The sequence below is a fragment of the Chiroxiphia lanceolata genome, chromosome 2 (genome assembly GCF_009829145.1).
Source record: "Chiroxiphia lanceolata isolate bChiLan1 chromosome 2, bChiLan1.pri, whole genome shotgun sequence".
Classification (NCBI taxonomy): Eukaryota; Metazoa; Chordata; class Aves; order Passeriformes; family Pipridae; genus Chiroxiphia; species Chiroxiphia lanceolata.
This window is the reverse complement of record NC_045638.1, coordinates 104,840,343-104,852,831: the sequence shown is the minus strand read 5'-3', so window position 1 is coordinate 104,852,831 and position 12,489 is coordinate 104,840,343. Positions and strand designations below refer to the sequence as shown.

General features: G+C 39.3%; 1 protein-coding gene across 1 annotated transcript in view; it reads right to left on the bottom strand.

Annotated features, from left to right (window-relative positions):
- Nucleotides 1-12,489, bottom strand: part of APP (amyloid beta precursor protein) — a 204,558-nt gene that overhangs the window by 72,103 nt on the left and 119,966 nt on the right. Inside the window, 1 exon segment of the mRNA XM_032680859.1 lies at nt 5,063-5,230. Within this exon segment, the coding sequence (XP_032536750.1) occupies nt 5,063-5,230 (168 nt within the window).

Genomic DNA, 12,489 nt, shown 5'->3' with positions numbered 1-12,489 from the left:
TACCCACCAAGGCTAAACTACTTGTCATAAAAGACAGCATATGTTTTCTGCAATATTTAATAGCTTGCATTAGTATTCAAAGAATAATTACAGGTCATTGTAGCAACCTGTGCCTGAAAATAATTAAAACTAAGTGTTTTGAGATAGAGGAATCGCATGTTTAAAAGTTACATTCTGCCTTGAACTTTACTTTGCAAAGACTGATTCTATTTTCCTTCACTATGTTATAATTCAAAGAGTTGGTATGGCATCAAATAATAGGCAGCTTGAAAGACAGCTTAGTAAAATCCCTCACAGAGACTCCTTGAAGGAAAAAAAAAAAACCACCCAGCAAAACATACCATACTCTTATTATTCCTCATCTATTCCCTTACTTAAAGTTGATATCTGCCATCTAAACTAGACTTGAGTTCCATTTTCTCATATAAGAATCCTTCTGTGTAAGAACTTCAAGATACGTTTCCTACTCATGCACAGCTAGAACTTGGCAATCATGATTTCATTGCATCTCCATGAATGCAACCTCCTGTTCACCAACTCTGACAAACACAATTTTGCCTTGCTCATATCAACACACATCTCATCCATTAATGGCTCAGATAACCCTCCTACAAGTTCTTTCATTCCCTTCATGCTTGGGAGGAGGTCCTCAAAGCACATTTTCTTCAAGTATCTTTGCAGCACTCTGCTGCAAGGTCATTTTTCTTCAGCTTGCCATCATAAGTTTAAATATTTATGAGGGGAAAAAAACCCATTAAATTCTTCACCTGTCACATCAAATAAAAATACAGACAGAAGTATTCTCCTGACCGTGCCTTCTGCCAAGGTTGTAAACAAGAGCTATCAAGTTCCACAGAGTAAAAAGAACCAAAACAAAAAATTCTGTGATCAGACCCAACAAAACCAGTTACATCAAAGTGTCTACAATAATACCTCATACTAATAAAATTCTTAGTGTTTGAAATTATCGGTAGTCTAACTCTTGTATATGAAACTTTTTGAATCCTAAACTTTACCCACTTGCTTATTCAAAAGGCCCAGTCCAATACTGGCTCCATGTGTGGTTCAAAGGTGAAATAAAAGTGCAAATTTATATAGATAAAATGAGCGATCGCCCAGTAAAGAAGCAAAAAATAAAAAAAACAAACGGACAACAAGAGTATCATCTTGTAAGCCACTGCTGTAAAAAAAGCAGAAAGAGTGGATCCCCCATATTAGTCAGTCTTGTGTACCATATTTAATCTACACTGTGTGTAATTCCATGTATACTGTTAAATCGTAGCTTTCAGTGTGTTTCTTCTCATATCTTCCACTCAATGTATCTACCACTTAAAAATCACCAAGAGATTCAGCAAGTTTGTAAGTTCACAGTATTTAACCCAAAGAAGAAATGCTACTCTACCTAAATTCACCCAAAAACCTGGGATAGTGCTCTGAAATGATCAAAAAAACCCTCATGTGATAACATTTAAACCTCCTACTTGGCTTTAATGTTTACTCAAGGAAGGAGGGAGCTGATGACACCGAACACGGTTGGTTCCCTCTGTTGCGAGCCACACAATTCAGTACAATGATAAAAAACCCTCCACCTATCTATAAAAGGTCATTTTAATGTTATGTCAGAGTTTTCAAAAAGTGACTGCGCTATCAGAACACAGCTCATTCTCACTTTAGGTGAGGAACAAATGAAAACACAGTGCCATGAATTCCACTCCACTCTGAAGGCTCCCAGCAGCTCCTGCAGCTGAGGTGAACTGCCTCCTATGGAACTGCTGACAAATGAAGCACATTTCAGAGAATGGATTTTTTCAGCTCAAGTCCCCAGATTAAGACTTGAACATTAATGTAATTTCAAAGTAGTGCTCATTAAAAAAAATTTCCTGCAGCTTTAATGATGTTTAAAATGCAACAATTAACAGATGAGTAAAGAAAGGTAGTACAATAGATTACTTTTCAGTATGATAATAAGACAGAAATCATTCCTTTGATAGCAGTAATATATCATTTTTGCTTATTCTTGTCAATACATACCCATTCTGAGGTCATTAAATCTGAATTAACTGCCTGACAGATCCTAATGACTTCAAAGGAGCCATTATGGACAGTCCACAGTAGAACTTTGAATCCTTGTATTGAACAGAAACCAGAGAGTACTGAACATTCTGATTAAAAATCAATAGAGACAGAGCATGTGGTCTGGCAAGCTGAAGGAATTGGTAACAAGATCCTTCAAGCCTTCTACTCCTAAGGCAATTATGTATCAATTTCCATGGAGCTGGGTGATGAACAAAAAAAATGTGACAGCAGTAGCTCCTACCTGACAGAGAAATTATTTTTGTCAGACCTCAGAGCTCCAGTCAAATCTGCTGATCGTGGAGGGAGTCTAAGGCTTTGCATGACAGGACAGACTCACCTTTTCATGTCAAAGAGACTTCAGCAAAGAAGCAGAATAAAACATGAATTTTGTTGTTTGGTTTTTTTTTTAAGACAAAGTGTTCAGGATATTAGAATTCAGATTTCATAGTATATGAGTATTTGTGACAACAGAACATCCTCACATTTTGGTTCATTCCAATTTCAATTCATTACCAGAAAAATTGACTCACACCCTACCCTTTCACCCACTACAGAAGAGAAACTCAATGCTATCCACTGTTGCATGTTACTCTGTAAAATCTAACTACTTTATCCTGAAAAGTAAACTAGAGCTAGAAAAAGGAAAGCCATGCTTTAGCATCCATCCTGTCTCCTGCCTAAGAGAGGCTTGCTGGTTTTTTTTGTTTAATAGGACACAAGGGAGCAACAATAATGTGAACATTGGAGAGAAAAGGAATGAAGAAGCAATTAAATAAATAATCATGAAGTGGGGAGGAGGAGGCACAAAGATCAAATAGAAAGACTAACTTGGGGGTGACAGAGGAAAGAAAAAAAAAAAGGACAGGAGAGAAAAGGAGTGGCCTGGATGGAAACCTCTCCACTGTTTTTCTTTTCTTCTGTGGGATTGGAGTGAGGGTGGTGTCCGCGATACCTCTTTCAGCAACATTATATCAGTACTAAACACAAGATGTCACTTCAGTGCTGAAACATTGTATTTAGCACTCCTAACTATTTTCATTACAATTTCTATTCAGTAAAATGATGAAGAATAAGGAGAAACAGTACAGTGAGACTGAAACAGTACATGAAATCAGAAGAAAAAGTTGCTTTAGGAACAAAAATAGCAACAGTATAGATCAGGGTATAGAACACACTGACATAACATGAAAAACCAGGAAAAAAAATATAACTAAAATAGCTTGGAAAGTGTACCCTTATAGACTAAAATGTGTGAGAAACTACTGAAGAAAAAAAGATAACAGGAAAAAAACCCTGGGAGATACAAAATCAGCTTGAGTTGTGCAAATGAAGTCAAGCAGCTCAAGTACTCAAGCCAGCTCCATTTTCCTTGAAGAGAAAATGACTTGGACCAAAAATTGGGAATCCTAAAATACATGAAGAGAACTATGGAAAGAACACAAATGGCAGTGGTTTTGGCATCATTTTACTGAAATCAATCTGAGGAAGAAAACACCCAACCCAACAACTTCCATGAGACAGAGCAGAATCTCCAGGGCTTATCTGAATATCCTAATGAACTTGATACATAATGAACTTAGAAATTGTTTCCTATTTCACTTTTGACTTTATATGCTGCAAGAAAACCGCCAGTCTTAGAAGAGAAGATCGTTTACCCTCGCAAACAGAATGCAATCAGAGACAAATCATGCTTTGCATCTCTGGAAACATCTTAACTAACACAGGAACTTGATGGTTCAGAATGTCCTGTTAGTAAACACATTAGGCTTCACTCCAACGTACTGCACAGATCTCTCTTTTCACTACATCTTCTGTCTTGTTGCAGAAGCTGATCACAGTCCAGGAGGTATCCTCCTCACTCACATTGTGGTAGATTTCTCCATGTCCCTCCCTGGAGCTCTGCCATGAACAGCTCTAAAAGAGGCTGTGATGAAATGCAGCTGGAGCACCAGAGCACCAATCCTGCCTCTAGACTGCTGTTGTTTCTGCTCCAGTAAAATATAGGTCAGCTCCTCTGCTCCATGACACACGCAGCACCCCTTGCTAGGGCTCTGCTTTTGTTTGTGTGCATTTTTAAGCCTTGTGCTTACTGCAAACACTCTTAGGCTCACTTAGGAAAATATTTCACTAAAAGAAGCCCTAATATGCTGCTTCTGTTCTGCTCCTCCATGCCTTGTAAGCAGGCAGAGCAGTGAGATATGTACTCACTCTTCAGTGTGCCAGATGTAAATGGCAGCCACCACTCTCCCAAGAGTATGTGCTTGCAAGGCAGATGGGAGGGGAGTGTTCCACAGGCTCTCAAAACCCAGCTGATAAATCTAGGGTCTAATTCATCAGCTTCAGTGCCCTATGCTGGAGAAAGTCAAACTTCTCAAACCAAAAATAACAGTGCAAACACTTTTCTTCAGGGAAAATGAGCACAAAAACATATGGTTGAATTAAAGTAAGTGGGAGGTGATCCACATCCATGTGCACTGCAGGGAAACCTAAAAAATCAAATGTCATTTCCCCCCTTTTCACTGCAAACACACATGAAGTATTCAATCAAACCAAACCCAAACAAACAAAAAGAAAAAAAAAACCTGGAAATAAACATTCTGTTATTTTTTCAGCTTTGATTACAAAAGGGTCAGAAATACATGAAAATACACTGTAAAAGCTACAAGCTATTTCTAAACTTACCTGAGGCTTCCCTAACGCCAGTGATTTTTCCTGTACATGCATTGTATGTGCACACACACAGAGAGACACACACAAAACATCAGGACGCTTGGGCAGAAAATTCAGAGAAGGTGAGTGCGAAGGCCTGCTCTAAGGAAGTGTTAAGCTCTAGGCTACCTACTGTAGACCCCACCTACAGCACCAAGAAGTCCCCCACTCCCACGCCAGGTTAGCAAGAGGCTGAGGAGGATCTAGCGGTGAGCGGAGGTGTGGACAGACCGCGGCCGAGGTTAGTGAGAGCCCAGGCCCCGTGGAGGGCACTTACTGACGCTGCCACAGACCGCCATGCAGTACTCCTCCGAATCAAAGTTGTTCCGGTTCCCGCCGCAGCCGCCGTAAAAGAAGGGCGCGCACTTTCCTTCGGCCACGTCAAAGTACCAGCGGGAGATCATCGCGCGGCACGGACCCGTCTCGGCTTGCTCAGAGCACACCTCTAGTCACAGAGACCCAGAGGAACCACATTTAGCGTGTACACGGGATCGCCTCGGTTTCTTCGTTAGGTGCCTCTCTCCGTGCCCACGCGTGGGAGCGAGGAAGGAGATGCACCAGGAGGTGTTTCAGGGGAGAGGAGACCCTTCCCCAGAGACAATGAGGGTAGATTTTTGAACTGACTCAGATTCCTGCCATTAAGCCTGCCTATACTCTTATGTTTTTATGTTTTAGCAGCTTCATCCACACACGCTGAGGGGTGTTGCCCTCAAAAAGCTCCCGAATGGTAGCCATGGTACCAGTGTGACATTTCATCTGCTTCCAGGCCAGAGGGTACAACCACTGCTGACTGTGAGGTTTGCCGACAGCCTTGGGCAGATTCCGGCCCATGCAGCCCACTCCGTACCCGTCTGGAAGGGGAACATCTGAAATTAGGAGGAGCCACATTTTTTCCTTTTGCTTTTTAGCTATATATCCCCTCTCTGACCAAACTGAGAAGGCTTCCTAGCTTATACAAACAAAAAAAACCCCAAAACTCATTTACACGTTATTGTGGAAGACAAATTCTCTTTAGACACCTTTTTATATATAGTCACTGTTGAAGCAACTCCCTTTTGAAAACCTCCGAGCACAGGGTTTTTAATTCATAGTTCAAGGGCTCACTTATATAAAATTACTGCCATAGCTTGAACCCATCCATGGGAGGAAATCTCATCTCCAGTGAATATACATACAGGAAAAAAAATTAAAATGGTTTGTGCTTGTGTTTTACTGTGAGCTGCAACAGTCTCTGCCTACATTCTGCAACACCTGAAAACCTGAGGGAAGAACCAAACCACACAAATTAAAGGAAGACAAAGCAAATTCTGCTTGCAATTTGGAGTTCAGCCAATTACACATGTAAATGTATATAGCCCTTTACCAATAATGTTCCAAACAGACAAAAACAGTTTTATCTTTCAATGTGCTGCATAAGTCATTTCAAATCTACATAATGTTAAACACCAATACACCCCTCATTTGCTTTCATCCCATGCACTTCATCGGCAGACAAACTGCCACATTAAACTAGAGGCTTCTCAAATCTCTGCATACATTTGAATTTTGTGGAAAGCAGATCCCTGAAGGTTGAAAGGTAGGAAGAAATATCAGTGCATTAGCACTGAAACTCTCCTGCACACTCATCACCTCTCATATGTGGGCTACAATGAATCCCATTTTTCAGAGTCTGTTCTGATCCATCAATTCACTATCCTCGAGAGCACTGCTATTTATAAATAAATTTTTATGTCCTATCATGACTGGCAGTATACCTACACTTCCTTAAATATAAGAACAATTCTACTTGTGTTTAACTTATTCACATAAATAAAGTCAAGAATCAATTTTAGGGAGCATATATTTGGTCTGAAAGGAACATATCCAAGTGTATGCACCCATCAAGGATGTGCAACAAATGCTGCAATTCTGTACCAAGCAATTAGGGGGAAAGGAATACTAAGTTTCTTACCAGCAGAAAAAAACCAAAAAACGAGCCCATTAATTATAATTAATTGTATACTACCATATGATTAATTATAGGCCCTATTTAGTATACAAGTGTTTCTTCTGATTTATTTTAAAATCAAATCCAGCCATGCTGCCCAATTATACAGTCAAATCTTCACACAAAGCTAACTTCGCACAGCCCTGGAAGAGCTGCCACATGTCAATTAAAAATGAATAATGACTCTTGACATTAAACAGACAGGTATAATCAAAAGAATTTTTACTGACAGGAAATGTCATTTCAAAAAAACACAAAGGTCTCAACAATACAGTTAATGTTGACTATGGGCCAACCTCTACCCACACCAGCAGGCGCCTTCTAGGTTTCCCTCAAAATGCTAGTTCTGCTATGGAGTCTGATTTATTTTATTTTGCACTGTTAAATTTTATCAGGAAGGAAACAGTTCACAGATTTAATCTGAAATTTCCTACAGGTACCTCTCTGACAGAAATAGCAGCAAAGATTTTCTTTGAACATGCAAAAGTGAAGGGGATTGTTTATCAAACAACTGACACCAGTGGTAGCAAGGAATGGGCTCTTTGGTAACTTAAATAATTTATACACACGAAGATGCACTTGAATGAGTGTTCAGGAAACCACAGAGCAACATATTAAAAAGAGTAAGCCTGAAGCACTGCAGCTGAGGACAGGCCCCCTGCCTGACCTGTCACCTTCCACCAGGCTGATGGTGACATCCTTTCCCCCAGCCCACACGGCCAACCCTACTGCTCTTGGGGAGACCTAAATGGTAATTACATCATCACAGAGAGAAATGTTCTACTGTGTTCTAAAGTTTATAACCTAAATGAAGAATAAACAAGAGAAAGGGAAATGCTCTTGTTCACTGTTTCATGCCTACTTTGTCTGAGGGAAGCTGGTGCTGGTCCAGCCTAGGAAACTTCTCTCTCCTGTCATCCTTTTCCCAGTGTCATCAACTCTGTCCACCATTCTCTGTGGAGGACTCAGAGCAGTGTTCCTTCACCCCTTCTTCGGGGCAAAGATACATTTTTAATCTAGCTTCACTGCCTGGGCAATGGTCCCACCACTCCTGCTGGTGGGCCAGATGCTCCTTGTGTGCCTCTCCATACCCCCATCACTTGTCCTTACAGAAAAAAGCCACTGCATTTGGTCCTCAGCTGAGAAGATGGGGAAATGAAGTGCAGAGATGGGAAATTCAGTGGGTTTTCTTGGGCTATTAATCCAAATGCCATTTCCCCTTCCTTTCACTGCTACCAAGTGCAGCAGTTAATGCCTATGACAGATAAGCTATATTACCAGATATTAGAAGCAGGCAGGTAGCACGCACTGTTAAATGACTTATCAAAAAATTAAAAGCTGTCTTTGCTTCATATATCAATCCTGTTGCTGAAAACTGATGCAAAAGATGAGATTCTTTCTGCAACTGTGTAATTTTACTTGATACCACAAATAATTTGTATCCAGTGAGCTTTGCTTTGCTTAAGGGACTTGCTCACTCTTCCCTCTACAAAGACGCATTTTTGCCCTTGGCTTCAGGAAACTGGGTAAAATTGAAGAGGACAAGCCTTTACCACAACTAAGATTCATAAACAGTCCAAATTTTGTTTTCAGCCGCTTAGAGTTTTCAAACCATCCTTCTCCAACAGTCAAAATTTCTCCCATCCTCTCTATGTCCTAAACTGAAGACCCCAGTAACCAATATCTCCATTCTTCAAAACCTTTGATATGGCAAATTACCTTTGAGGTAACCAAGAAAGTATAATTCAACTTTCCTCATTTCAGCTTCTTGAGGCAAAATCAGTTGTTTCTAACCAAGCAGGTGTTGATTTGCTTTTAAATTAAATAGCTGAAGTGATATACTGAAAACTAATCAGTTACACTAAACATTAGCAACATTTTTTCCTTGAAAAGCACAGAGTTGAGCACCCTAGGAAATACACAGTCTTCAAGTATGTGGACATTGATTTATAGTGGCTTTACACAAAGTACTTTCATAAGCACTCATTTACCAAAATGCTGTAAGTAGAGCTCATTAGAATTTATGTACAAACATTTTAGATACTTTTGATGATCAGTTTTTACAGAGGGAAATATACAGTTCTGAATGGCAGCTTAAATTTTTCATTACCATATAATTTTTTTTACTGTTCCTTGAAGAAAACTGATTTCAAATCAAAGTGAAATTATAATTACTTTCTTTTAAAATCTCAAACCCATGCTTCCCCCCCCATGGGACTTACACTCTGAACACCAACATTTTCAATTGAGGAATTTGAAATAAAATGTAAACTTCTAACAGGGAAAAAAATTAAAGCCATATTTACATATTTCTGTCTCTGTAAATGTCAAGGTTACTCAATATTTTCTTCAGGATTTGAATTTATTTACATGATCATGAGAACTAAGTTCATTTAAATGCTGGCAGTCACCACCAAACCTTAAACCAGAAATTTAATTTTAAGAGATTCAAGAAAAAAAGGACAAACAGGAGGAGTTAGACTACTAACTCCAACCTCTCTCGGAAGTTGGGTCCTGTGTGTAGTTTACACCTCTGAGAAACCTATCAACCTTCATGCTACAGTAGAAAGGTACCATCATGCTGGCTTTTAAGTACTGAAAGTTCTTTCAGTTAGCCATTGAAATGGAAAATATATTGTATTGATGACCCTTTCCGTACTTACCAGCCCTTCAAGTTTGAAGTTGATATCCTCAAGTACATACAAATCGCACTGGGATTATGAACCAACTCACCAGCACTGGCAGGAGTCTGCTGCCTGTGCAAACTGTGTCACACTCACACCAACCTGAACAACTCCGAACAAGAACCTAAAACACGCAGCTGCTTAAGTATGTGGTATCAAAGTCTTGTATTTTACCATTCATATCTCACTAAAGAACAGAGTAATTAACTGATTAATGTAAGAGAAGCCAAGGGAATAAACCTCTCAAATATATATCCATGAGGTATATGCTCCTCTTCATCATGCACTAAAATATATAAAATTACAACTGGAGTAGTTTTGGCTTCTGTCTTCAGGAACTGAGAGCTATAGTTTGAGGATATTAATATGCATGTATCTATATTAGTCTTCATTTCTTAACTAGCTGAGTAAAATTAGGCAAGAGTAAATGCACTGTTGTCCTTTAGTTACACTCTTTGTGTTCTAAAAAGGCACAATATTGTTTTCCTCAATGAATTAATCAAAAGGGAATATTTAAAGATAATTTCACTGAAACAAAACTTCCTCATTCTGAATATATGGATAGAAGAGGCAGCCAAATTTTAGAGAGAGCATTCAGAGACAAAAGCTAATTTCAGAAGAGGTTTTTGGAATTAGGAGAAGACAGCTGTGAAGCTGGCACAAGCTCTAGGAATAAAGTTGGTGTACAAGCTAAAACACTTTTTCCAGAGAAAAGATAAATGATGACTCCTCAATGCAATACTGAGGACAGCTCTTCAAGAACTGTTAAATACCCTAAAATTGTAAGTTCCATCCTGTGCAATTAAGACTGAATTTCTTTCTATAATGTTTATTCCTAAGCTACTGCAAGGGCATATTTAGAATTTTAAAAAAAAAAAAGTAATTGTATACTTGGCTAGAATACAAAGCCTTACAATTCTGAAGCGGAACAGATATTTGAAAATACATTTTCTATTTTTTGTGCACAACAAAACTACATTTGGAACTAAGGTGCCATGAAGTTGCCACTGATGGCAAGAACCCAGACAAAAAAATCCATCTTGAGTTTAAATGTAGGTCAATATAGTTTCATGAATTTATGCATGTTTTAGAAAAGGTATTATTTCCACATAACTTCACAATTCTGCTAAACATGGCAAGACAGTGACTATGAGGATTAGCACAAAAGTGCATTCCAGTCTTTTTACACAGCAAAACAAAATATGCAATTAATTACTGCTTCAATATAGTAAATGACATTTTCTCTAGGGAAACAGATTCTTGGTAGATCCTTGGCAGGAGATATTTCAAAGGAAACTACTCTCCATCCACTAGATTTACGTAAAACAACACTGCATTTAGTATTTCAGAACTTTTGCCCTTGACCCAAAAAAGTGATAGTATATTGCATTTCTGTCAACAAGACTACCAGATCATAAAAAAACATTTCCTCCAACAGCAAAATATAATGAAATATTATATTATGGTGGAATAGCTGTGCTTTAAATTATAATGTGTAATTAAAAGCTATCAGTTAAGTCTAATGTAAATCCATTAGGTTAATTTTATCAGCTCTTGTTCATATGTTAGAGTAGATGATCATTCTTAATGAAGATTCCACAGTGAAAAAATCTGGTACGGTTATCCAAATGTGTACTATTCATATAGCAATCTATCATGTTTTTGTGATAGGGGATGCAATCACACATTATCCCTTTCCAACTAGAGCATATTGCATAGTCTTGAAGCCTAGAAAGAACAAGGAATTATTACTTCAATAGAACGATAATAACCTTTCAAAGAAGGAAGGTTGCCCAGAGAAGTTTTGGACTCCCCATTACTGGCAGTGTTCAGGGCCAGCTTGGATGGGCCTTGGAGCAACCTTGTCTAGTGGAAGGTGTCCCTGCCCATGGCAGAGTGTTGGAATGAGATGATATTTAAGATCCCTTCCAACCCAAGCCATTCTATGATTCTACAATTCTACATAAGTGGGGCAAAGTTACGGAGCATGGGAAAAAAAGCCCAATTAATCTAGCATATGCTACTAATATTATCCCAATATTCCCAACTGGCAGGTCTAGCCATCAGGGTTAACCTCCCTGGCCTTAGAATAGATGGTAGGTGTTACTGAATGGATTTAAAGTCTTTCACAAATAAAAATCTTCAGAAAAAAACCTCCATGCTAGATCACTAATGCTAAGAGGTACCACACCAATATCAGCCTACTTCTCTCTTGCCAGGAAACCAGCATATGGTCTCTCACTTGCAACTCCAGATTGTAAACACAGTTAAAATGTCATGTCAGGCAGCGCTGCTTAAATTCTTCCCTAACTGTTTAAAGAAACCCACCTGAATTAGAGAAAACAAACCCAACTGCTAAAGGGCAGTATTCCACTGATAGAGGAATCCCCCACATCTGCTGAGAGGCATAGACAGAAGCTGCCAAGTGTTTTGTGCCAGGCTGACCCCGCTGCTCCCCTTCAGTGAGATCTGATTGACTGTGATGTTGACAGGAAGCACTAAGCCAGAATTGCTTATTCTTTGTTGTATGGCAAGAGGGACTGATTTTTCTTGTCAAATCCTGCGCTGAAGGAGAGCAGAAATGAAACCATGAACATCTGCACGTGAGGGGGGAGCAGTGCTCCTGCTTGCCTGTCACATGCTGGTAGAATCACCCGGAGTCTGGATGCCTCAGAAGCAGCTCTGCGACACCTGTGACACTGAGACAGTGACAGCAGAGATCAAGCCACTCCCTTGCCTAAATCCTAGCCTGCAGAGTCACTTCCCTTGCTCCACACAGAGACAAAAATCAAGAGCCACAGTTTTCATGCAGGGCTTCATAAACGAGCCACACTTTCTTCAGCACAAATTCAGTGCTAACATCTCCCTCTGACTGAAGGTGAAAAATGTATATGTGCCAATAATTTCACTGTCTGAATCCCTGCAATGGAAGTCCCACAATCGTCTGGATTTAACATCTGAAGCCCAGCAAGAGCATATCTAAAAGTTTAAACTGGGTCTGTTGCTATACTCCACATGAACTGAGAATAAAGA